The 27,779-nt window shown below is 36.5% G+C and overlaps 1 protein-coding gene across 1 annotated transcript in view; it reads left to right on the plus strand.

Moving 5' to 3' along the window:
* Positions 1 to 27,779, plus strand: part of ATRNL1 (attractin like 1) — a gene marked incomplete at both ends in the record, with an annotated part of 644,309 nt that overhangs the window by 415,457 nt on the left and 201,073 nt on the right. Inside the window, one exon of the mRNA XM_080694289.1 lies at positions 6,013 to 6,120. Within this exon, the coding sequence (XP_080550415.1) occupies positions 6,013 to 6,120 (108 nt within the window). The remainder of the gene's footprint in view (positions 1 to 6,012; positions 6,121 to 27,779) is intronic.

The following is a 27,779-nucleotide window of genomic DNA, read 5'->3' on the forward strand; positions in this document are numbered from 1 at the left end:
TCTTGCAAAAAAATACCATTTGAAAAGAAAAATCACTGGACATGAATGTTTTCAATAAACTCATAAACACCATCAAAAAGTTGCTAGAAAACTTTTTTTAAGTAAACTTTTTAAGTTTTAAGTAAACTTTTTTTAAGTAAACCACACTATTTCAAAAGTAAGCATATTATCGGTACTTCAAAGACTGTAGATGCCTAGAAAAAAGTAACTGAAGTAAAGAGGGTCTGCTAAGTCACTTCCAGAAGGAACTAACATCACTATCTGGGAAAAAGACTAGAAAACTGGAAGAAAAGATTCCTAGTGTTCTCAACAACAGTTTAAGCTTTGTGCCTTGCAGATTTTGTTTTATAAAATGATAAAATGATAAGAATATCATGTTTTCCAATTATCAGTGTTGTTTTCCAATCATGCTTTGTTTCAATCATGTTTTCCAATTTATCAGTGAAACTAAATGTTATCAATGTTTTATTCTTTCTGACTTCATACTATTGAAGCACCAAAAGAAAAAAATCTATTGCTAATTTTATTACTCTATGTTCAATGTGTTTGTACTCAAAACCGAAATACCCTGTTTCATGAGTTGTTTGTTGTTTAATGACTAATTTGGACACTTGGTTCATTTCAGCTTGTAAACTAAAGAACTATCCAAAATCATTTTGATTACTCTTTTTATGTCTTTCTCAAACCTCAGGAATGTAGTTGCTTTTGGAATATTAATGCATTATGATGACTTTATGGCTGCTTTTTTCATAATCTTTGTAGTATTGCAATAAGGTAGATGAGGAACAATATACAAGCTGATTTTAATTAAAATATAGGTTCTCAAAACCACACCATTAAATATAAATAAATGCCTACCTACTCTGGAGGATATGACATGAATTTCAGATTATTGAAGGATATATCACAGTTTTAAAGCTTACTCATAATTAAAATCAATTTTCTCATAACTTGCCTTGCCCAGTTTCATATAAAGTAAATTTTATGCTTTAATTTATTCACACATTAATTATTCACTCATCAAATACTATTGAGTACCAACCAAGTATTGCAGGAGATGAGAAATGTCTAAAAATAGATTTTTGCCTTAAAGAAGATTCCAGAAAACAATGGTGATATAAAGAAGTAGTATGAGCTAGCAACGGTGGCTCATATCTGTAGTCCTAGTACTTGGGAGGCTAAAATAAGAGGATTACAGGTTCACGGCCAGTCTCAGCAATTTACAGAGGCCCTCAGAAACAGCAAAACCCATTTCAAAATATCATACGGCTGGGGGTGTATCTTCCAGGAAGAACACCCCTGGGTTCAATCCCCACTACCACAAAAAATATGAAATACATAAAAAGATAAAAATAAAGTATTTCCATGCAACATAATAGATAGTTCTTTGGAGAGGTGATCATATCAAATTGGGGTGTAGTAGAAATAAGTTTGGAGGTAAAGGAGAAGGATTTATGGGTGACCTAAACATAACAGTATGAGGTAGAAGATGGAAGAACAATTAGGGCCAAAGTTGACTTTTATTATGTCTGTATGTGTGTTTTTAAGGATTATTATCCTAAAATTTATTAGAAAGTTACATGCCTTTTGGTAGTTGGAAAGGTAGCTAATAAGAACTTGGAGAATGATACAATATTTGATGTAGCCATATTAATTGGGAGAATGAAAGTATTATACCTAGATGCAGATTTTATGTATGGATTTTCATATTTTTCTTCTTTTCTTTCTTATTGGCGCACAGTAATTATATATGATAGATTCACAGAGACAACATTTGTATATGCATATAACATTGATTTCATACTATTTTAATTTTGTGGTTGCTTTCTAGGAGATTTTGAATAGTAAAAGTTAGTTGGGACAGCAATTATGATACTAAGAACATCTCTTTAATTTTTAAATTTTCTTCCCATCAATGTTTATGACAGCATGGTTATAATCTATTCTATTATGATCAACTTGTTCCCTTGGTTTTATTGTTCTGCTGAATAATTGGCAGCAGCAGATCAGTTATAAAACAGATACATGCTCTACAGGGCTTTTTAGAGATGTACAAATGTTAACTTCATTTTATATAAAAACATGGTCTTAGGAAATATATTATTATTTATATTTTCTTGAGAAAGCAGTAGATATTTTCTTCTAATTTGGGGGGTGAGTTTTCAGTCATTCTTAGTCACAAATGGCAGAAACACTTTCAAATATAAATTCATTCTACCACAATAATGGCATTTTCCAACTGTCTCATACATTAGTGACATTTGGTAAAAGAGGGGCTACTGAGCAGTATGTGTCACCAGTGGAAACCGGGCCTGGATAATGAGTGTGCCATCTTTCAAGGCAAAATTAGTACTTGAAATCCAACCAAGTGATTGTACCAGCAGCAGTCATAGAGCGCTCAGCTTGCCCGCCTCTGCTGGGTGGTCCAAGTGTATCATCATCCCCTTAGTCCTGACCTTACGACCTAGAGATTGATAAGTATTTTTATTCCCTTTTTACAGAGAGAAAGAATGAGTGTCTGAAAGGCCTAAGTAATTTAATCATGAACTAATAGCTAGTAGGTGGAGAACCTAGGATTCAAAACAAAGGCTCTGAAATACAGGTACAAGTGTGGGTCCTCCTTTTATCCCCACTTAACTGAAGAGAAAAACTGATGCGTGGAGAAGTCCAGTCATTTGGCTAAGCTCCAACATCTAACCCAGGGAGAATCTGATACTCTTCCGCCTCCAGAATCTATGTAGCACGCCAGTATCTATAATACGTTTGACCAATTTGAGTTGTAAGGGGGTTACTGGCATTTTCCTTCATTGGCAAAGTACAGTGAGCAACGCATCCAGATGTTAATTGGGAGAAGGAGGACATTTGGTAAGGACATGGTTGAGAACCAGGAATTAGTAGCAAAGAGAAATGCTATTTCTCCCACTTTAGTGTTTTAGAGTCATCACAACAAAAAACAAAAGTGTTTCAGGAGAAAGAGATTCAACCTTTCTAAATTTCACAGGAAGAATATTTACCTTAATTTCCCAAAGTCAGAAACTCAATTGAGTCCAGCAAGAGTGCCCTAACTAGCCCCACCCCAAGTGGCCCACAGTAAATTAATTTGTCTAATTCCCTATTTGTACTCTTTACTAATGCCTCTTCTGGGTCCTAATAATTATTATTATTTCTGTTCTTTTTTATTTGACTGAATCTTGTTTTCCAAACCATAATGTTAAGGTCTAGGCAACCGCAATGATTTTATTCTTTGCAGAAAATACTATTGAAGATTCTTAATCTTAATTCAGTTCTTTAAAAATGATAGGAACTTAAAGTGTAGAGATCAAATAGAGTTTATAAAGACTAGCATTTTACAAATTATTTTTTGAAAAGTCAGCAGAAGTATCAGCCAATAATTTTTCTTTCTCATGAACATTGGAAAAAGTGCATACAGTGATACCTGATATCCCAGAAAACTCAAATCTTTGCCAAACATTATGGATTTAGTATATTTATCAATTTACATTATAACCTATAGTAGTGAATATTCATTAATTATATTTTGTAGACCTCTTACTTACTTTATTTATTTATTTATTTATTTATTATACTAGAATTTAAACCCATGGGCATTTTGCCTCCAAGCCACCTCTATTGCCATATTTTATTTTTTATTTTGAAACAGGGTCAAACTATTTGCTGAGGCTGGCCTTGAACCTGTGGCCCTCCAGTATGTCTTCCATGTACTGGGATTACAGGTGTGTGCCACCATGCCTAGCTACAAACTTTTACTTTAAGGGTACAGAGAAGGCAAAAGGAGTAAACAAGCTGCTTATTTGTTACAAAGCACTCAATCATGTATGATAGTATTTCTTTTTTTTTTCCTTTTTTTTTTTTTTGGTGGTACTGGGGTTCCTGGAAGCCCTTCTTACCTTAGGGCTACACTCCCAGACCTATTTTCTTTTCTTTTTTTATTTGGAAACAGGGTCTCTTAAGCCAGTGTGGCTGGCTTTGAACCTGCGGGATCCTCCTGTCTCCGCCTCCCAAGCGCGGGGATTACAAGTGTGTGCCACCACGCCCGGCTATGTATGATAGTATTTCTAAGCCAAGGAGAGCCAATACAGACAGATTGGGGAAATTTGTTAATACAAATCTTAGAAAATTGTGTTAGACGCAGGCTAGAATTTGTAATTTTCTCAAAGCTACTTGTACATTGCGATGGGACAGGTAGATTGTATATTGGTGTGGGGAGGTGGAGGCTGTGTGCGTCTTGGTGTGTGTGTAAGTTTCTACCAAAGACAAAGAGCACAGTGTCTTCTACCCTTAGAATCAGTAGGCATTTGAAATGACTCATGTTTGCATTTTACATAGACATTCTGTTCAGATCAACTAGTCACTTCTGTTGAGAAAGGACAACCCAGATTCTGTTTGCTAAAAGCCATATTTTAATATAATTTTGATTTTATATTGATGAATAATTGGTAATTTAGATCCCATTTATGGCTTACTCTGACTATATATTTTAGTGCGAATTTATTACTTCTAGAAAAATTAATTTGAGAAGTTAAACTACTACTCATTAGCAGTTGCCCTTCTCTCATCCCTAATTGTTCCGTGGATGGCCTTTTACTGAGAATGGAACCCAGGGGCATTCTACCTTCAAACTCCACCCCCCGCCCTATTTTTTATTCTGTATTTTGAAACAGGGTCTCATTGAGTTGCAAAGGGCCTCACTAAGTAGCTGAGGCTGTCTGCAAACCACGATCCTCCTGTCTCAGCCTCCCAAATGATGGGATTACAAGCGTGTGCCACCGCACCAGGATCTCCTCTTTTTAATAATAAGAAGACAAACCTTAAATTCTATTTTAGGTGCCCATTTCATGAATATGGCTACCACATATTGTTTTAACAAGTGTTAAAACAAAAATGTTGATAGTAAACTGCCATAATGTGTTGACTTGTGTTCCTTCGTGGCCTACGAGGGAGACCATTTTATGAATGATGCTTCACAGTTCTTCATCCATTTACATTCAAAGACCAGTAATTATCGTTCTAAGTTAATGCCAGTGAATCACTAAGAATCTCTATAAATAATGAAGGCAGTCATTGTGTACAAGGATTCTGCCTCTTCAACGATATGATTCTCTTCTCATTTGAAGGAGTATTTAATTGCACTGCTCATCTCTGTTTAATATTTAATAATAATTGTATTAGCTTATGGAATGAGAGGGGCACGATTTGCAATATCTAGGACTGGCCATCAATTCTTTCTTATCATGACTTAATGAGTATTATAATTACAAGGAGAGGCAGCCATGTAAATTAGCTTGGTAGTTGGTTGGGACTTGCTATAGTTTATTGATTTTAGCTGAGGCAAATCCCAGAATAGGCACAGGAGAAAGAAACAAATGGCGAGGGGTGCTTTTGAAGTCTTAGAACAAAATTTCTGCAACTTGATCATTTAAGGTAATGAACACAGTGGCTTTGAATAAAGTTACAAACACCGCCAATAACAATTCCTTCTGGTTTCATAACAATTGACGGGGTATCTTGACATCTTACAAAACTTACTCTTGGCAGGTAAATGTGCCTTTAATCTTTATTAATCCATTTTGACAACTTCTCATTATCATTTCTCAAACATTTTTTACTGTTATTTTCTTTCTGCTAAGACAAAAGCCCAGGTTATTTTGAGTGGGAAAAATTGGTGTAACCATCATTATAATAGCACTTTTCATTTAAAGTAGCACCTCTCACCTGTTTTCAAAGTGCTTTTTGAGAGCATTTTATTAGGCTCGTGGGATGGAGGACAGGGGAAAAGTTATTTGTAGGTACTATATACTTAATGCTGCTATGAAAATACCAGCCTGGCCATGGGAAGAAGGTAATTTTCATCTCCAGCTCTCTAGATATGGATACGTGTAGGTAATGACTCCTAACTTTTCAGTGCCATTTGTTCAAAAATGAAACCAGATATTGTTGAGTCGAATGTGCTTTCAAGCCTGTCCTAAACCCGATCATTTCTCCCCCCTCCAGCAACTGCTTCGAGAGCGACAGCAGATGGCCAGCCGTCCCTTTGCTTCTGTTGACCTAGCATTGGAAGCAGGAGCTGAGCACACAGACTTTCCGCGAGGGCCATTAGAGGTAGGAACAGTGGCGCTGCAAGGGGACCACTGCGATTTGCATATTTATATCGTTTCTCTCATCTACATCTGCTTGGGAAGCCACACTGAGTCTGATTATCTGGAGTTGACAAGATTCAGCTACATATGTTATGCCATTTTCGAGGCACATCGTTTTAATGGCGTGACATGAACTGTAACAAAAGCCACTGGAGAATCTATTAGCCTAGGCAGGAGTGACAGGCTGCTCACCTGGCAGCCTCTCCCTGACAGACAGAGCTGACAGAATTTAAGATACAGTTATGATGGAAGCTACAAAGCACCTGTACTTAGTCCTTGGGGTGTGGAGTGGCCCCTAGTTAGCAATTCTTATCGATCTTTATTAACAAAATGTACTAGAAAAGGTGGGTGGAGAGGAGATGCGTTTTAATCGCATGGTTTTGTGTTTTAAATGTGGAGAAGGGTAAAACGCAGCGAATATTTTCATTTGTGGAGCAAAGCTGTGATGTAACGTTTCTTTGTCACAAGTGCAGAAATAAGAGTGTGGTGAAATAGAAGTAATTATGTGCAAGTAAATGTGGTTTTCAATTTCTGAAATAATGCACAAAATGGTTTCTGAAAATAATAACCCCAAAGAGAAAAAATTCACAGATTGTGATTAATGACTAATCACATAATTTGGAAGCATACTAATCCAATTGTATGCTTATTATTTTATTTATATTTGTTTACATTACAATGCTTAAGTAGAAAGATTAGGAAATGCTAAACTACTCCCTTTTAAAAAATGCTCTTTTTGATGAATTAATGACTAATTAATGATACACTGCTATCTTCAGATTTTGCTTTCCTTTAAAGAAAGCAAGGCATAAAATAAATAGTTTCTTCCCAAACCTGGGAGCAATACAATTGATCTTGTCCATTGCATTTTTTATTATTTTGGAAAATTAAAAATTACACTTCATTGATACCATACAAAGTGCTAGTTTTTAGAGGGAATAAACTGTGTGTGTGTGTGTGTGTGTGTGTGTGTGTGTGTGTGTGTGTGTGTGTTAGGGTGTGTGTATGTTTAGTTTTCTGTACTTGACTTTTTACTACTCTGGATCATAGGTTGTCATGGAAGCTTAGAACACTGGGAAGTTTACCTGGCTACCTTCCATTACTTTGGTTAAAAATTAGAAAAAAGACAGAACGATTAAATTGAAACTTGCAGCAAATGCAATAGTTTCATTTTGGCCCCTTGTTTCAAATAAATGTAGTACAAAACCTTTAATTAACAGAAAACATGGACTATTTGATTCCAGATTCTTTCCTCTCCTTCTCTTTAAAACATTTTCAATACTGCTAAGAATCAAGTAACAGAAGGGCAAATGAGTGTACGTAATGCTTACACAGGCCAAAGAGGAAAGGAATAGTCAGATAACTAGAAAGCTCAGGAACACATGAGGATGAAGGTAGGTAACACACATATGTCACACTGATGTCTCAGCTACTTTTGATAAGGTCAAAACTGTTCTCTTAGGTGCCCATGTGATTATGATCATAATTGTCAAATCTTCTTGTATGTTTTTCAAATTTTATTTCCTTCTTTATCATTGTGACTTTTTTAAACCTTAAATTTTATTTGGTAGAGTTTCAAATTTTGAGTTTATATTTGCCTGGTAGTCCTTCTTTCACTCCCTAATTTATAATTTCTCTGTATCTTCCTCTCTCTCTCTCTCTCTCTCTCTCTCTCTCTCTCTCTCTCTCTCTCTCAATGGAAAAGACCATTAGCTTTAAATTTTCCTTTTAATTCTGCAAGTATCTTTTTTTTGTATTAACATTGACAGCAGTGACCTAGCTTACTTCAACTATCCCATTGTGTGTGTGTGTGTGTGTGTGTGTGTGTGTATGTGTGTGTGTGGTGACTAGCCTTCCTTCTTTTTACTTCTTTTCCCAGCATTTATTAGATAAATAGAATTTTGTCTAATAAACTAAGTCTTTTATATTTTATTTCTATTTTACTGATGCTCCTTACTTATCATGATCTGCACTAATGATTTTTTTTTTGAGGATTTAAAGAAGTTTATTAGAAAGACAGAAATAAAGAAAATAGAAATACAGCCCCATGCCAAAATGGCATGGGAGTGGTGACTCGAAACGAATACACCCTGCACTAATGATTATTTTTCTCTACCATTGTCTAAACCCTATTAGTACATGCCCCCCAGTCTCCATCTCCAATATATTTAATATTATGTATGCTCTCAGCTCCTTCCAGATCTTGATACTACCTGGAATGTTTTTATCCAGATATTAAGGATATACTTCTTTCTTTATTATGATACATCTAAATAACAATGAATATCTTTATTTTTATTTCTAGTTGTTTGCTCATACATTTCTTTATTTTATCTAGTGATAACCCTTCATGAGACTTATATACAAAGACATTTTATGTAGCATTCTCTTTGAAAGATTTAATGCATACCAATCTATTTTTTCTTTACATGTAAATAATAATTTAATTTTTTTTGTGGTACTGGGGTTCCTGGAAACCCTTCTGCCTCAGGTTACACTCCCAGACCTATTTTTTATACTTTTTTATTTGGAAACAGGGTCTCATAAGCCAGGGCTGCTGGCTTCGAACCTGCGCTATCCTCCTGTCTCCGCCTCCCAAGCGCGGGGATTACAAGCATGTGCCACCACGCCCGGCAATAATTTAATTTTATATAAAGTTCTAGGTTTAAAGTTTCCTTCTTCAAAAAAATTTTACTCTATTCTCTCACGTATGATGTCAATTTGATTTTTTTTTTTTTTGCTTTGTAAAGGATCACCGTTTCTCTTTAGAATCTCTTAAATATTTCTCAGTGCTCTTAACTTTTGCTTCAGTGAATACATACATACACATACACCTCTATTGTAGTATCTCCAGATGCATTAGGAGATACACATACACTGATTGATGTGATTGCCAAGACAGCAACCCAGGTGGGCAAAAGTGAATGCTGAGTTGTCTAGCCATTGTCATGCATGACTGTAAGGTTCCAGCCATTGTCATGCATGACTATGAGGTTCCTCACTGAACCTCATAGTCGTGCATATAGCTGAGTTTCAGAATTACCCAGTTATTACTCTGTAGCCCTGGGCTGGCACCAGACCAGCTGTGCTGCTTTCCTGCCCTGTCGCAGGGATGGTATAGGTGAGAGTTCATCCAGGACAACATGACTCTGTTTCTTTCCTAAAGCAGGCGACTATTTCTTCCTATAAAAGGTCTAACCACCTCTTAACTGTTTCTGGAAGAACTGTTCTGTGTGTCTCTGAGATTCATCAGCCTTGTTATCTTTTCATTATAATCTCCGTGTATAATGTCAGGGAAGAAACAAGCAGCTCTTTTTGGTTTGTTGTTTTGTTGGTTGCAAGATCAAGTGCTTTCTAAACCTTAAAATATTATGTTACGCTGCAATTCTTATTTTTCTTACTTTTATTTTCAGTTCTCTGAATAACTGGCATGCCTGTATTTCTTCTGTACTACTTCTTTTTAGAGACTTAATTTCTATATGTCAAAGGAAAAAATTAATTACATGCAAATTCTCATTTTGCAAAGCCTTTTTTATCTGGAATTAAAGTTCTAGTTGTTAGTGTATAATATTTTTAAAGCCTTAGTGAAATGTAATTCATATAACATATAGCTCATTCACTTAAAGTATGCAATCCAATGGCTTTGGGTATATACAGTGTTGTGTAACCATCACCAAAATTAATTTTAGAACATATACTCATTTCAGCAAGAAGCCCCATACCCATTAGTACTCAACCCCCATTTCTCTTTAGTCTTCCTTTTCCTGTCCTTCCTTTATTCTTAGGCAAGCATTAACCTACTTCCTGTAGAAGTAGAATCATATGCTATGTGTTAATTTGTGATTGGCTTTTTAATGTAATGTTTTTGGAGGCCGTCCACATTGTACCTTCTGTCAATGCTTCCTGCTATGAAACTGCAAAATGATACTGAAGTGTAGGTATATATCATGTTTTGTTTACAGATTCTTTAGTTGATGGACATTTGGGTTGTTTCTGGTTTTTAGATATTCTGAAAAATACTACTCTGAACATATGCACAGTAATTTTTGTGTGGGCATATGTGTACATTTCTTTTGGTATATACCTGAGAGGAATTATTAAACATGGCAATTTTCATTTCTTGTTTAAAGGCTTTCTCAGTTGAATGGTCTAGGGTCCCCTGTTGGAAGTCAATTAACCAAAAATATGTAGATTTATATATTCTACTAATCTGTACATCTCCTCTTTATGACAGTACTACACCATCTTCATTACTATAACCTTATAATACTTTTAATCAGAAAAATTCTATTTTTCTAAGTCTGTTCTTTTTTTTTGGTGGTACTGGGGATGGAATCCTTCTACCTCCAAGCTACACTCCCAGACCTATTTTATATTTTTATTTGGAAACAGAGTCTCTTAAGCCAACATGGCTGGCTTCTAACCTGAGCCATCCTCCTGTCTCTGCCTCCCAAGTGCGGGGATTACAAGTGTGCTCCAACACGCCCCACACTTTTTTTTTTTTTTTTTTTTTTTTTGGTGGTACTGGGGATGGAACCCAGGGGCCTTCTACATCCGGGCTATACTCCCAGAACTATTTTATATTTTATTTGGAAACAGGGTCTCTTAGGCCAGCAGAGGCTGGCTTCGAACCTGTGCGATCCTCCTGTCTCAGCCTCCCAAGGGGGGATTACAAGCGTGCGCCACCACGCCCGGCTAAGTCTGTTTTTTTAAGATTGTTTTGACACTTGAATTTTCATATAAGGTTTGGGGTTCATTTTTCAATTTTTGCTAAGAAGCCTGCTAGTATTTTGATAGGGATTGCATTGGCTCTGTACATCAACTTGGGGAAATATAGTATTTGAACGGTCACTTTATTTAGGTAGTGTTTTCACTGAGTGCCTTGTACCTATGCACCAAATCCTTAAATTAATATCAGATTCCTTTCATCTTGGCAAATAATTTTGAATTATGATATTTAAATTCCCTGTTGTCATATATGTCCAGTTATTTCAAGTTAATCAACAAATTAGATTTTTTAAAAATAAATTTATATTGAAAACATTGCTATTCAGTAGATATTTTTAGAGCTTAAATTGGTTGTTTACTTTGTCCTGTTAAAATTAAACATCAAAGGAAATCTCAGCAGCTAACTGCTAATTTCTTCCTTTGACATCTTTTAGAAAGTAAGAGGTAGGAGTAGAATGTTTAAAATTATATTTTATTTCTCTTTTGTTAAGCATTTTGTAATAATTACTACTTAAAAGTTAATCTAGACACACATACACATAACACAGATAAATATATATACCCATATAGATGTGAGATTTATTTTCCACTATTATAGTACTCTGAAACCAGTCCCAAATTTCTTTTTTTAATATACATTTCTTACTATGGTGTGGTTTATGTTTTGTTTACATAGAAGATTCTGAAAGCTAGGTGTATTATGAATTCATTTTAAAAGATTGTTTAAGTCTAAGAATCAAAGCAATTTTAAAGTTCTGCTAGATTTGTCTGAAAATTCAGTCTTTAGATTCTACACAAAGCCGTGGCTAGTATTGTTATGTAAACATTTATTGACTATTCTTAAAGTGGTAAGTTAAGGGATGGGTTTCTTTTAAATTATATTTGACTCTCACCTTCAGTTCTTAAGTTTTACATCTGTACAGGCAAAGGAGAAATGCAAGGTTCAATAATACATGAATTACTTTTCACATATCTCTGGGTAATTGTGCTTTACTACAAACCAGAATGACCTATGATGAATATATATTTTAAAAACATTCTTATAAATTAATGTTTTTAATACGTAAGAATTGGTAATCATTGTAGGATATTTACGGTAAAAATATTTTGTAAGTAAAATAAAAATGTAATGTGAATAATCACTTTGTAAATTAACGATGAGTAAATTTGAATTGTTGAATTTTCCTTTTTTTTTTTTTTCCCCTGGTGGTACTGGGGGAGGAACCCAGGGGCTTTTCTACCTCTGGGCTTTACTTCCAGACCTTTTTTATACTTTATTTGGAAACAGGGCCTCACTAAGTTGCTGAGAGCCTCCTCCCAAGCTCTGGCTTTACAAGCGTGCGCCACCACGCCCAGCCTTGTAGTTTCCTATTTTAGAGTGACAAATTAAAATACATTATTATTTTAATAATTCAATTTAGAATGTGAACTATCTACAAATAGAATATATTACTTCATTTTAAACTTAGTTTAAAGGAATTATTTTTAGAGTAGTTGTGTGATCCATAGTACATATTTGCCATTCTCCTTGCAAACAATTGCATGAGAATTTAGAGCAGTTGTTCAGCAGATTTTTATGGAATGCTTCCCATGTGATAGGCTCTGCCTGAGCACTTGAACCCTCTGCTTTGAGGCTTCTATTCTAACAGGAGAAAGTAAAATTTTTAATGTTAGGAGGTGGTCAGTGCAGTAGAAAAACAAAAATCAGGATAAAGTGACTAGACATGATTTTAAAGAGTGTGAAGAGTATAAAAAAAATTGAATTGAATTAGGCAATAGTCAAGCAGTTCTTGAAAGAGATAAAAGAGTTAACCATGGCAGCAGATTCCCAGGAAAAGAGTATTGCCGATGAAGGGAATAGCTAAAGCATAGACCCGAGGGTGAGTGTCTTAGTGAGCCTGTGGATCAGCAGTCCACAGGGAAGGAAGATGGTGCTGAGCCTGGTAGACACAGTGAAGATGTTGATGACCGAGGGATGGAAGATCGTGCTGAGCCTGGTAGACACTGTGAAGATGTTGATGACCGAGGGAGGGAAGATGGTGCTGAGCCTGGTAGACACAGTGAAGATGTTGATGACCAAGGGAGGGAAGATGGTGCTGAGCCTGGTAGACACAGTGAAGATGTTGATGACCGAGGGAGGGAAGATGGTGCTGAGCCTGCTAGACACTGTGAAGATGTTGATGACCAAGGGAGGGAAGATGGTGCTGAGCCTGCTAGACACTGTGAAGATGTTGATGACCGAGGGAGGGAAGATGGTGCTGGGCCTGGTAGACACAGTGAAGATGTTGATGACCGAGGGAGGGAAGATCGTGCTGAGCCTGGTAGACACTGTGAAGATGTTGATGACCAAGGGAGGGAAGATGATGCTGAGCCTGGTAGATACTGTGAAGATGTTGATGACCCAGGCCAAGTGAGGAGGAGTGGCAGTGTCAGGGTCTTGAGAGAAGATGAGAGCAATCTGACTTTGCTTTTAAAGAGATCACTCTGCCTTCTGGATCGAGGAGAGTTTGAAGAGGAATGTCTTCATATGTTTTCCTGATAAGTAGCCATGCAAAAAGGACAATTTTTTCACTATAGATTATGCTGATGAGGAAGGGAAGAAAGAAAAAGGAGCTGCTCACTGGGGGCACCTAGAGCTTAACCTCTACTGGGGAATCTCTGGGAACCAAGGTGAGACTCTTTTATACCAGGGGTGCTGGAGTTCAACATTTATATACCCTGTATCCCTTCAGTCAACTAGTAGAGGGATACTCGTAGAAGGCCAGAAGCCCAGAGAAAGCCCTCAAGTGAAAAAATGTAGGCTTTGGAATTTAGAAGCCATATGTGAAAAATAACCTACAATTTCTGCTATTAGGGGCAAAAATGGAAGCAGCGAGACTCCTTAGGAGTCCCCTGCAGGAATCCAGGGCAAGATAATGGTGCAGGACCGGGGTGACAGTAGTGAGAGCCACAAGAAACGGTCAGTTACTGGGCTAAATTTTAAGATGATCATGACCATGATCATTGTGAAAGTCTTCCCAGTGACTTTATATGTGTAAAGTTTAGACATAAATGTGGGGTGATTTTCTCTCTTTTACTGGCACTGTAATAGCTCCCGAGCTTCTAATGTGGCTCTAGTTATCTGCAGGTCATTGCAATCTCCCTTGGTTGCTTTTAGGACACCCACTCCAGTAACACGGTATGCGTTTTTAAATAAGTGGCAGAAGCTATGAGAGACTGAGAAGAAAGCACCTAGTGCCCTGAAGCGACTTAGATTGAGCTTTTTAGAGCTGGTGTCACACTAAAAGCAAAGCATGCTTCTCTTAGTTAACTTTCGGATTGCTATGACCAAAATACAGGGCCCAAATAGCTTAGAGGAGAAACGGTTAGCCGGCTCCAAGGCCAGCAAAGCAGCATCAGGGCAGAGGAGAGGCAAACTCCTCGATTCCTGGAGGCCAGCAGCAGAGGAGACAGGAGGCAGCCGGATTCAGATAGAGAAGTCAGGATCACACCTCCAGTACCCACCCCCAGCCATACCCCACCTCGATGTGTTGCCAACACGTGAGCCTTCCATGGGGACATTTCACAGCCAAACCATGCCAGTACTATTTGATCAAACCTAGCCATAGGCATTTAAAGTGAAATGAAGATCATGTTGAAAATGAAATTTATACTCCATATTTATTTTCTGAGATGGGGGAAGGGTAAAGGGCAATGGATGATAAAAAAAGAACAGAGGAGCCAGGCGTGGTGGTGCACACTTGTAATCCCCACACTTGGGAGGAGGAAACAGGAGGATCCTGCAGGTTCGAAGCCAGCCACACTGGCTTAAGAGACCCTGTTTCCAAATAAAAATATAAAAAATAGGTGTCTGGGAGTGTTTTGGGGGTAAAAAAATTGTGTACACATACATGTACACATCACTGATTTAAGCCCTACCCAATTCCCACCCCATTCCCTCCCCATCCTTCCTTCCCATGCTTGGCTTAGTGGTTGGCTTCGCTATGTTTAAGTACATTGTGTGTTTTAGAGAATTTCCTTCTTCCCTCCTCCCATCCCCTCCTTTAGGTTGTCTTGTTTGCTCCTCTATAGGATTTCCTTTTTTCATCTAGAGTTCCTCCTATGACCTATTTCTCCTTAGCTTTCACATATTAGGGAAAGCATCTGATTTCTTAGTTTTTGCATGCACTACTTTTTTAACAAAGAAAAATCATAAAAACCATAAAATGAAAATATCAAATATGGATTCTTTTTTCCCTTAATTTTTAGCCCCTCAGCTTGATTTAACATACATTGAGTGTTTGGAATCCTGCCAAGTATTCAAAATGCTTTTTTCCCATCACTATTGCTGCCTTAGAAGACAAAAACTCTCATGCATATTTTACATAATTAACTTATCCATATTCCAAATTTTGGAAATATACTGATGACCTTTGGGAGCTTTCTTTCTAGATAGTATAAAAGAGGATGTATATCCAAGATAAGGAGCTTGAATTTTATCTCTCCCAGGTCATGGGAAAAATAACAGTGTTTAAATCGCTGGGTTTTTTTTAAATTTATTTACATATATTATCTCAGTCTCATTTGAACTTAGGTTAATCTTACAAAATAGCAAAGCAGATTTTCTCTTTTTTTCTTCTTACTACTGAGGAAACTGAGACTCCAAGAGCTTAAGACCTCTTGCTCTATGTTTGGAAAATTTTCTGCTATTACTTCCTTGAAGAGATTGTTGATCCCTTTGATTTCACCTTCTTTTCCCTCCTCTATTCCAATTATCCTTAGGTTAGCTTTCTTAAAATGGGCCCATATTTCTTCAATGTCAGATTCCTGCTGTTGGATATTTTTTTCTAAATTAGAAACTATGCATTCATTTTTTGAATGATCATCTTCTAAGAGCGAGATTCTATTCTCCATGTGGTCTAATCGGTTGTTTGTACTTTGAATTGAGGCCTTTACTTCATTAATTGCATCCTTTATCTCTTTTTGGCTCTCTCTGAGTTCTTTTCGAAACACCTCTATTATTTCTACAGTTATTTTCCTGATTTGATCTTCTAGAAATCTCTGAATTTCTGTTTTATCGGGTTCTGATGTTGTGGGGTTGTGGGCATTCATTGCTCCAGTGTTATTCCTCTTTCCCATGATTTCGGATGTTTGTGCCTTCTCTGGGTTCTTCCCTTGGGTCACTATGGCTTCACTTAAGGTGCTCTGGATCTCGAGTCTGTGGTATCTCAGTCCCCTCTACTTCTTTATTAGTTTGTATTGCAGAGTCTCAGACCCAGGGAGTCAATCGAGGCTGCTTTAGACCACGGGGGATGCCAGGTTGGGTGTTCTCCTCTGGTGTGATATCTCTGCCACCGCCACTCCCCCACTGGGTCAAGTCCCTGGGAGTTCAGTACTGGGATTTCTCCTCTAGGGGCCGTAATTTGACTCACTGTTGTTGAGTGTGCTGATGGAGCTGTAGTGGACTTGGTGAATTCGCTGCTGCTGCCACCGGTGGCAATATGGCGTTGCCATTATGCCCTCGGCTGTGAGGCTGGCGTATTTCTTCTCTGGTTTTGAGCTCCGCTCTGAGTCCCTGCAGGGTGTGCTGAGCCCAGTCCCTGGGAGCTTTAGATGCTCCCTGCGCCAAAAAAATCTGCCTAATTCCACCCGTCTGATCCGCAGCCACTCACCTCAGCTCGCTGTCCGCCACTCCTCTCTGGAGCCTGGTGGGCTGTTGAGTGCGTTGTTCTGGAGCCGTCCAGTGAACTCGCCACTGCTGCTAGCAGTAAGGCGCTACTGCCGCATCCTAGAGCGTGAGGCCGGCGTATCTCCTCTGTGGCTCTGAGCTCCGTTCTGAGTCCCCCGCCTCTCTGGGGCCTGGTGCTGCAAGGGAAGATGGCGCCTACGCTGCTCCGCGCTGTGGCTCTGGCCTTAGCACTGCAGTCTGGTTTCTTTCTGGTGTCTCGTTTTTCCAGCCCTCTTTTTCTCTGTCCCTTGTATTTACATTTTTTGTTTCTCTGCTGATGGTGTTTTCTGGCTATGAAAGGTGTTGATTTTGTGGTAATAGAGATTGGTTGTTAGCGGGGCTCGTAAGCCCCGCTTTTCTCTGTTGCCATGTTCCCTGAAGTCTACCATTGATATTATGATCATCTAAACACTACACTCTCATTATAGAAAAAAGTGAATGTGGAAACAATCAAAATTAAAATCTTCCATAATCTCATAGTTTTTAAATACCTACTGTAAGAAATCTTGTGATTTCTTTACAATAGCGATTTCCTTTTGCATATGTAGGGTTTTTTTTTTAATTATTTGAAACACACACACACAGATATATATATATATACACACAGATATATGTTACTTTGTACTTTACAAAAATACATCAGAACCTTTTTCACTTTTAAGTTTGACTCAATGCCATTTTTATAGATTGCAATTATTTGCTTTTCATTGTATTAGCTTGATTCTGATTTCAAAAAAGACTCTATCTAATTTTATATATAATTTTACCTCAATTTATAAAAAACTGCTATGCTAAAACTTTTGAATTTCTATGGATCTTGAGTCATAGTGCTTATTTACTTTCTAGAAATATCCCTATTCATACTATCCTTAGGAAATTATAAGGATCCCTGTTTGCCTGCATCCTTTTCAAAAATTATTGTTAACATTTTAAAACCAGCTCTCTTATTTGATACATAAAGTATCTTCTTTTAATCAGACTTCTTATTGCTAGTGAATCTGAATATTTTTGTATTATTTTCCACTTTTTGTACTTCCTTTAGATGTTCATTTATCTCTTCTCCCTTTATTCTATTTTATTTTAATAGCATTTATTTATAACAATCTGATTATACAATAAACACTGTATTAACTGCAGAAAACTTGGGAATGATAAAATAGTTTATTCAATAACCTTCTTCATCTCTCTATGAGAACACTCTTTGTCTTCCTATATGTAAATCAAATATAGTAATATATTGGAAATTATCTGCCTTAAATATTTTCCTTCTGAATATTGCATTTACTATTCAGTGTTTATTTTTTAACTAGATCATTTGTATATTTTGGTATTATTTTACAGATCCTACCGTTGTTCTCTCTTTACCTTTAATTTTCTATTGTTTTCCCTCTATTTTTAAGTTAATATTGCCTTTTTCCCTCAATCGAGTTCCATTTATATGTTTCTTTTTGTTTAGTGATTGGATAAAAGGTACCTAAATACAATTGTAGAGTAACTATAGTTCAAAGTAAACCATTATTATGTTATGAATAACTGGAAAAGATTGAAGGTGTCAAGCATAAAATAATGATAAAAATATGAAAATATTAATTTCTCCAAAATGATATTTACATATTATATACATGTGCCCCATAAATAGATAGTTAAAATAATAATAAAAAGGGCTGGGAGCCTGGTGTGGTGGTGCACGCTTGTAATCCCCGTGCTTGGGAGACGGAGACAGGAGGATTGCATAGGTTCGAAACCAGCCATGCTGGCTTAAGAGACCCTGTTTCCAAATCAAAAAAATATATAAAATAGGTCTGGGAGTGTAGCCCGGAGGTAGAAGGGTTTCCAGGAACCCCAGTACCACATACAAAAAATATAAATATAAAAAAAAATAAAAAGGGCTGGGATGTAGCTCAGTGGTAGACTTCTTGCCTAGCATATATGAGGCCCTGGGTTTGAACCCCAGTACCACAAACCATCATCATCATCATCAACAACAACAAAGAATAAATAGGTAAATATATTTTAAAGTGGATAAGTCAATTAAGGCTATAATATAATTTATTGGAAAGTCTTAAGTGTACGTTAGCAATTCTTGTGGCAGAATTCCAAGTGTTCCAGCTTTGGCTAATAAACATGATTGAATTTCAAACATCATCCTCTACCTTCACTACTCACTAATAAATAAATAATGTATTGGCCCATCAAAAAATTACATTCTACCAAACAAGATTATATCGGCTACAACACAAATAGTCCACCACCTGTGAAACACATTAAATTTGAGTACTAACCCATTTTATTTATTTATTTATTTATTTATTTGTTTGTTTGTTTATTTATTTATTTATTTATTTTTCAGTACTGGGGATGGAGCCCAGGAGCATTCTACCTCTGAGCTACACCCCCAGCCCTGTATTTCTTTCTTTATTTTGAAACAGGGTTTCACTGACTTGCAAAGGGCCTAAATAGCTGAGGCTGGCCACGAAACTTGGTCCTCCTGTCTTAGCCTCCCTAATGTTGGTATTTCGAGCATGTGCCACCAAGCCTGGCTGAGTACTAGCCTTTTAATTACCCATATTTAGCTGGATATGGTGGCCCATGACTATATTTCCAGAACTTGGGAGGCTGAGACCAACGATTGCAGGTTAGAGGTCAGCCTCAACTATTTGGTGAAACCTTGTTTCAAAACAAGAAACAAAATAGGGTTGGGATTTAGTTCAGTGGTAGAGCACTCTTGGGATTCAATCTTTATTACCACACTTATATGCAAATATACTCATCTCTAGGTAGATTAAAATATGTATCTAACATGTAATACCTTAGTATAAATTTATTGTTAACAATAAAAAACGAGTCCAATAGTTGTATTCCTTTTTCTGATTTCTTAAATTGTCTTAAAGCTCTTGTGTTCCAGTAGTCATTTTCTGATCTTTGTTTAAATATTTTATTAGGTCATCATTCCCTAAGACAATTGATTTTATACTAAATTCTTGTTTTTGCTTAATATGTTTTGCTTACATTTCATATAAAATCAGTTACTAATTTAACTTGAATTTTCTTCTTTCCATTACAGAAATTAGTTGATAATTTCATCAAGTTTATGTCCTCAATGAAATAACTGACTATAAGAATTCCTTAAAATGCTGGTAAATCAAATAGAACTCCTATGAAACAAAATATGAGATATTGGAATTGTAGAACTAGACATTTTATTTGTAGAAGCTAAGAAAGCAATAATGTTATACTTTAGCTAAGTAAACATTTTCATGTGTTCTCATACTTTGCTTTCTTAGAAAATAACACCTAAGTCAAAATTTAGAATATTGAGTCTGAAAATTTACCTCAAATCTTAATAAAGATTTTATTTTTATGAAGAGTCATAGTGCCTGCACTTTTCATACCAGAGATTTTTGTTCATATTTATACTGCATAATTTAATCCATATTTACTTTTTAACTTTTGTTTCATGAAGAAAGGCTCTGGATTAACCAATAATGGCATATAAACATAAGGTATACTAAGTATAATACATACAAGGCTTAGGAATTATTTTTCATGAAAGAGTTGATAGTTCTCTCTCATCCCTAAAACATCATAGAAAACAAAAATAAGAATAATCTAATTTTATTTTTCCATATTTTACACTAAATATTTTACCTTAGAAACATGATATACTATGAACAATTGGCTCACCATTTACCAAACTTCATATATTCAAAGCAGTACAGGAGATGGAGAAGACATTGTCTCTCTTTCAGAAGCCATGGGCTAACAAGAGAGACAAGACATGTAGAAAATAAATAATACATAACAATGATCAAAGGACAAGAGGAAAAAATAATTTAATACTCACTATATTGCTGGGTGTTCCATGAAAGAATATAGTAGTTGATCTTAGCCTTTAAAGACAAGTGATGTCAACAAGTACACCTAGGAACTGGGCTGGGTTCAAAGATGAGTAAAGAAACATTCCAAGTTTGGGGCAATAAGAGCACAGGACAGAGACAGAAAGCTATTGTCAGACGTGACAGTAAAAAGGCAAGGTTCGCTCAGTGAGGAAACAGTTGTGAGGGTTACGGTAGGAGCTTATTATGGAAGTCAATTTTAACAAGATGCCACTATCACTACAAAAGTGATTTTGAACAGAAGAATTTTATGATTGGTTTTAGAACAATTATACTGGCAGTTGACAATGTCTTGTAGCATAAATTGGACTACAGAATAATTGAGGAGTAAAATAGGTTTGGAAGCTATTCTCTGAAGTAGTGGTGGTCAAAAGGTAAAGGAGAAAAAAAAACGAATGAAAACTGTAAAGATAGAATTTGTAGAAATTAAGTAACTTATTGAATATAGATAGAGCATAGGGCTAAGAGAATGAGGGGTCAGAATGTTGGTTCTTGATCACACTTGAAGTCAACCACTATCAAAATAAGTATAAAGGTTTCTTAGAAGACTAGGAATGGAACTACCCTGATCCAGCTCAAGCTCCCATCCTGACCCAGGGATAGCTCCATTATATTTACCCAAGAGAATGAATGTCAGCATAGTATAGGGATTCATGCGTACTCAACGTTTACAACAGCACAATTCCTGAAAGCCAAGTTATAAAACCAGGTGTTTGTCAACAGATGAATGGCTAAAAAAAAAAGTGTGTGTGTGTTTCTGTGTACACAAAATGAAGTTTTACTCAGCCATAAAAAAGAACAAAATTATGCCATTTGCAGGAAACTAGATGTAACTGGAGAATATCATGTTATTAAAATAAACCAGACTCAAAAAGTCAAGGGTAATGTGTTTTCTTTCATATGTGGAAGTTAGAGGGAAAGCGGGAAGGAGGACTTCATGAGGCCAGACACTAGAGAATGGGGATAAGGGGAGAGAAAGGGGAGAAACCTCCAAAATGAAATAAACCAAAACCTGCTATGTGCTGGTATGAATATATCACAAGGAAGCCTACTGTTATCTATAATCATAATTAACCAATAAAAATATTACAAAAAGCGACAGTGGAAATAAAATTAAGTTGTACTCTGCTGAAAGAAAAAGAAGTTATAAAAGATCTTCCATTTCATCGCCTTTAGTGAAAATGCAGACTAAGGAGAAGAGATGCAGTCTGGTCATTGGCAGTTATTGGTAGGTTTTGGGGAAGCAGCTTCTGTTGAATGACAGGAGCCAGACAACAGGTGTTGGATTGATGATGAGAAGGTTGAGGTGATGAGGTATCACTGGGAAACTGATCATGCTAAAAGACAAGAAGAAATGAGAGCATAGCTCAGGAGCCTGGCAGGTTGAAGGAAAAGGTTGGGGGGGGGGAGAGAAATATTGAAGAAATATAGATAGAGGAGGGTGAAAGCAGAGACAGGTTCAAGGAAATGTGTAAGGATTCATTTTGGAAAGGCGAGAAAGGATAAGAGAATGATGGGTAAAGCTGAAAGGAAATTTTGAGTAGTTGCATTGAGATAGGAATTTGCTAAGATGGTCTTATCATTTCTATGGTAGTATTAGAATATTATCACCTGAAGAGGGTGAACTTGTGGGTAAGATTAAGGCTGAAGGATAATAGAAAAGACAGCATTTATAAGAGCTATGACTTGTTGGTTAAGATAAAAAGCTAGTTTTCTTTTCAAGCTATCGCCTACTCTATTCCATTTTCTAGCAGTCACTGAGCCCAGTCTGTTCTATACCTTGAATCTGTCACTTCATCCCAACTCCACTTCTTGATTTCAAGTCTTTGTGATCTTTTCCCTCAACTTTTATATTATTCTCCTTCTTAGTATCCTTGCCTATTCCTGGCTGTGTTGTACATTACTACCAAAGTGATCTTTCTAGCATACAAAATCTTTTCATATTCCCATGCTCAAAATTCTCCAAAGCTTCTTTATCTTATACAGTAAAAAAAATTTTTTTAAATCAGAAACCATAGATGAGCAAATAAGGTGACCTAACTGAGAGGGATGGGAGGGGGGAGAGGGAAATTGTACAGGATGTACATTCACAAATATATCAAAGTCAACCAGTAAGCCAAACAGGAAAAGGAAGGAGGGGGAGGGAATGGGGTGGGAATTGGGGAAGGGCTAAATGAGTGATGTGTGTATGTTTGCCTCTACCATCTTGTACCGCATTAAGATATATGATTACAAGGCACCAATAAAAAAAAGAAAAGAAATCAGATGCTTTCCCTAATATGTGAGAGTTAGGGAGAAAAGAGGAGCAAACAAGACAACCTAAAGGAGGAGAAAGGAGGGGGGAAGAGGAAAATCTCTAAAGCTCACAATGTACTTAAACATATCGAAGTCAATCACTAAGCCAAGCAAGGGAGGGAGGGACGGGGAGGGAATGGGGTGGGATTCGGGTAGGGGTTAAATCAGCGATGAGTACATGTTTGTACATACAAGTTTTTTACCCCAATAAGTTGTATTAATATAATGCACCAATAAAAAAAATTTAAAAAAAAAGAAAAGAAAAGAAAAAAATATCAAACTCTGCTGCATAATAAACCATACCCTGCAGAACTTTGGTACTTCACCCAGCAGTTTCATGCCATTTTCTCAGTAACATCATTACATCCAACATCCCTGCACTTGATTCTATCTGGACTGTCTAGTTCCTTTGACCTACAAGAACTTGCCTGTATGGTTGGATTCAACTAATTCCTGAAGTCTGAAATAAAGAATGACAGAGAGTGAATAGTGAATGGGAAACATCGTCTCAAGGTGACAACAAATTGCTGCAACAGGAAAACCCTCAGGAGTCTGGAGGGCGTGGCTAGGCAAGGCAGATTCCTTTGTCCAGCGATAACCTTCAAACTAAAGCAGTCATGGAGAAAACAGATAGTGAGGTTTACACAAAGTTAAATTCTGGCGAGGTGAGTGAGGATAGAGAATCAAGCTAATGAAGCCAAGATACTAATATGAGGACCTCTTAAATTTTTGGAGGGTGAAGGCAGATGTCCTCTATGATTCACAGAGTGAATGGCTTGAGGAAGTGAATCGATGAGTTAATTAGTTAATTCTTTATTCACTCACTAATCCCTATTTAATGTGTACCTCTACACACCAAGCACTGAAGATAGAGAAATTAATATAGAAGCATAGTCCCTACTCTGGTGAATAATTCCCTTAGGAGGGAGGGGAGTATTTAGTGCTAAGGATCCTAAACAGGTATGAGCCACAGTGTAGTTAGGGGTGCCTGGTTGTGCCTTAAAGATTATTCTCTGCTGGGCGTGGTGGCACACGCTTGTAATCCCCACGCTTGGGAGGCAGAGACAGGAGGATCAAGCAGGTTCGAAGCCAGCCGCATGCGCTGGCTTAGGAGACCCTGTTTCCAAAATAAAAATGTAAAAATAGGTCTGGGAGTGTAGCCCGGAGGTAGAAGGGCTTCCAGGAACCCCAGTACCACCAAAAAAAAAAAAAAAAGATTATTCTCAATTAGAGACCTTTGTTCTCATCACTCAGTTTTGAAGCTTTCTTATTTAGCTTCAATTTATTATGCACATACAATGTCCGAGACTTCAAAAACAAGACAAAAATCTTTATTTATAGAAGATGGTGATTTTAAGTGATAAAACCAAATCATTCTGAAAAATGTTATTCAAACAGTATGTGATATACATGTAAACATATATCTTTATTGTGTTTTAGTAATTTTTACTCAGTATGAATAAGTGTGACCAAATATTGAGTATGTAAATATTTAATACAATGAAACCAATGTAAATTTTTGGCTTAAAATTTCTTTTTAGGAGAGTCAGTCTTGTAAAATCTTGAAGTGGATATTATATATGTGGCTTCTTTGAAATGATATAGTACGACATCTGTGGGTTTGGTGAAATCAGGGGCATTTTTAGAAACTACATTTGCAAAATAGAATAATTATGCTTATATAATTGAATGTCAAGCAGTTTCGGATAACATTTTATTAAAAGTACATTAAATTTTTATGATCCTCTTTATTCAGCAACAACAACAACAATTTAGCCAGAAAACAAATGTACAACACACTGTTGTAGGCTTTGCAGACAGCACAAGAATGTTGATGACACAGTTGGTGTTCTTGGATATCTTAGAATATGCCAATGGCATTAGTTACCACCTCCATTGAATTATCCCCTTCCCTTGCTGCTATGTGTTTTTTTTCTTTCTTTTAATCTACTTGTTACTCTACACTTTCTCATGCATTATAATAACTTAGGTATACAATGCTGTATCTGAAGAACCATGAAACCCCAGAATATTTTGATTTATCAAAGGAGGTTTAATTTTGATGTGATTAGCAACAAAGGTATTTCTATAGTTAAACACATGAACCCTCTTTATACCATAATACTTGATTAATGATATTTTTCACTCAATCTGCCACCATATTGAATGTAGTGTGAGTATAATATTTACATTTATATGGCTTTCATCAGCAGTAAGAGGAAGTGTGATTGGCACACTATTTCCCTATGTATTCTTGAAGTATCAAGACAATCTGGTTATCCAAACATCCGTTATTAATTTTTTAATAATGTTAGTTACTTCCTCTGACTAGAAAATTAATATATTCTAATTGTAGACACTTGGTAAAATACAGAAAAATATATGATAAAACTTAAAAGCCTCATCCATATTCCGTCAGTTCTACCGATGTGTATGGTCTACACTGTTGATCGCACACTGGATAGAGAAAGTATCCATCGCTACTGAGTGATTGTCAGGCTCCTCTGTAATCAAGTCCACCCTCTGCCCCAAGTCCCTGACAACTCCTCAGCTGATTTACACCTTTATCTTTTCTAGAGAATAATATAAGTTGAACTATCCACTTTGTTGCTTTTTGTGTCTAGCTTCTTTTACCTAATAATGCTTTCAATGTGATCCATTCATGTAATTGTATAAATCCAAAGTATATTCTGTTCCTTAGTTTATTCCACTGTATACATGGACAATAATTTATTTATCCACTCACCAGGTAATGTAAATCCATATTGGTTCTAATATGGAGCTACTGCAAATAAAGCCACCATTAATGACTGCATATCAGTCTAAGGAAATACATTTTTATTTTTCTTGTATAAAACCCCACCAGTAGAATTTCTGGATCATATGGTAAAAGTGTATTTAACTTTAGCAGTTTTTCAAAGTGGATCTTCCATTTTGGATTCCTCTCAGCAACATATAAGAATTCCAATTATTTCTCATCCTTACTAGTAGTACTAAGTACTGTTGAAATTATGTATGTATGTATGTATGTATGTATGTATGTATGTATGTATGTATTTACTTATGTATTTATTTTTGGTGGTACTGGGAGTGGAGCCTAGGGTCTTTTCTACCTCTGGACTATACTCCCAGACCTTTATTTGGAAACAGGGTCTCACTAAGTTGATGAGAGCCTCACTAAGTAGCTGAGACTGGCTTTGAATCTGTGTGATCCTCCTGTCTCAGCCTCCCAAGCACTGGGATTACAAATGTAAGCCACCACATCCGGCTTTTATTTATTTATTTATTTATTTATTTATTTATTTATCTATCTATTTATTTATTGCCTTCTAATGGATATGTGGTGATATCTCACCATTCTGTTGAGTTTTCAGGGGACCTTAATTACTTTCCAACTTAAGTGGGGCTTGGCTACCCACTTATAGTTTATACATGCCTTGAAAAATTAATTTTTATAGGCATATAGACATTAACTGAGGGATACTCAAAGGCAGGTCTATTAGTTGGCTTTACATTACTATAACAAAATTCCAGAGAAGGCTAACTTAGAGGAAAAAGGTTTAGCCAGGCGTGTTGGCACATGCATGTCATCCCAGTACTTGGGAAACTGAGACAGGAAGATTGTGGTTCTTGGACAGCCTCAGCTACTTAGTGAGGCCTCTGCAACTTAGTGAGACCCATTTTCAAAATAAATAACAAAAAACTGGACCAGGGGTGTAGCTCGGAGGTAGAAAGCCCCTAGGTTCAATCCCCAGCACCAACAACAACAAAAAAAAGTTTATTTGTGTCATCTTTGGCCATCTAAAGCCCATGACAGGGCCAGTCACATTGTTGGAGTCCTTGGTGAGGACAGTAGATGGTAGCTCACCTACTGTCATCATTGTAGGAGTAGCCCATCATTGCAGGAACGTGTGTGGGAGCAAGCAGTCACATCAGGAACAAGAGCAGAGAGAAAGGGGGCTGGGTAGGGCCAGTCGGTCACGCAAGAACTACCAAGAGTTCTTAGACAAACTACCTTTCGTGAGCATGCCCCCAAGGATCTGCCTCCCAAACGTTCCACCATTTAATAGTACTACCCTGGGGACCAGGTCGCTGACATCTGGACCTTTGTGAAGCTGAGCATCCAAGCCATCGCTGTAGGGGTCAGGAGACATCTTGTATGTACTTATAGAAAAAAGGATCTAAAAAAGTAACTGTGAAAAATTATCTCCATAAGATAAATAGTTGTATATTTTTTCAGCTTCTTATGGGGCCATCTTTAGTGAAGTAACTCGATTAAATAATAAATAAAATATTAACAGGTAAAGATAAACTTTTATAATAAAAAATTAAGCGTGCATAGGAATAGAGAAATGAATCCTATCACTCAGCTTCCACAGTTGCTCATGGCCATTGTAGTTCCATCTCTATCCTCTCTTCCCCCAACCCAACCAGTGATTATTCTGAAGTGTATCCCAGGCATCAAAAGATTAAATTTTAATCAAATCTTAGAGTTCTTTATTTATCATATTCGTATTGAAAATCATTATTTTGAAATGCTTAAATTTTAAAAATTAATTTCTGGTATTAATCTCAAAGGTTATAGCAGTCTCTGGGTTTGACCCATTTTCATATGAAGTATTTGCTAGGCTCATTATTCCAGGCATTTATTCAGTATGCTATGGGAAATCATAACACCTGAATGGGAATAAAGGCTCATTAAATGAGATTGTTTTACTTAGCGTACTGTGTATATAGTTTCTTTAATAGCGTCGTATAGACATTAAATTATAACAATTGCAGGTTTTGCTTAATGGAAGTTGCCACTTAAGTTAACAATATAGGCCATTTGATTTTTTATTTACTACGTTATATTTTTTAAATTACACATTGGCTATAATCCTAGGAGTACTTTCTTAATTCTTATTACAATATTGATCTAATTTTTCTCACTGGGAAGCTCAACTGAAGTGTATAACCGGTTTTAATTAAGTATAAAAAAAGAAACTTGACATC

This window comes from Muscardinus avellanarius, assembly GCF_963383645.1.
Source record: "Muscardinus avellanarius genome assembly, chromosome: 4".
Taxonomy (NCBI): domain Eukaryota; kingdom Metazoa; phylum Chordata; class Mammalia; order Rodentia; family Gliridae; genus Muscardinus; species Muscardinus avellanarius.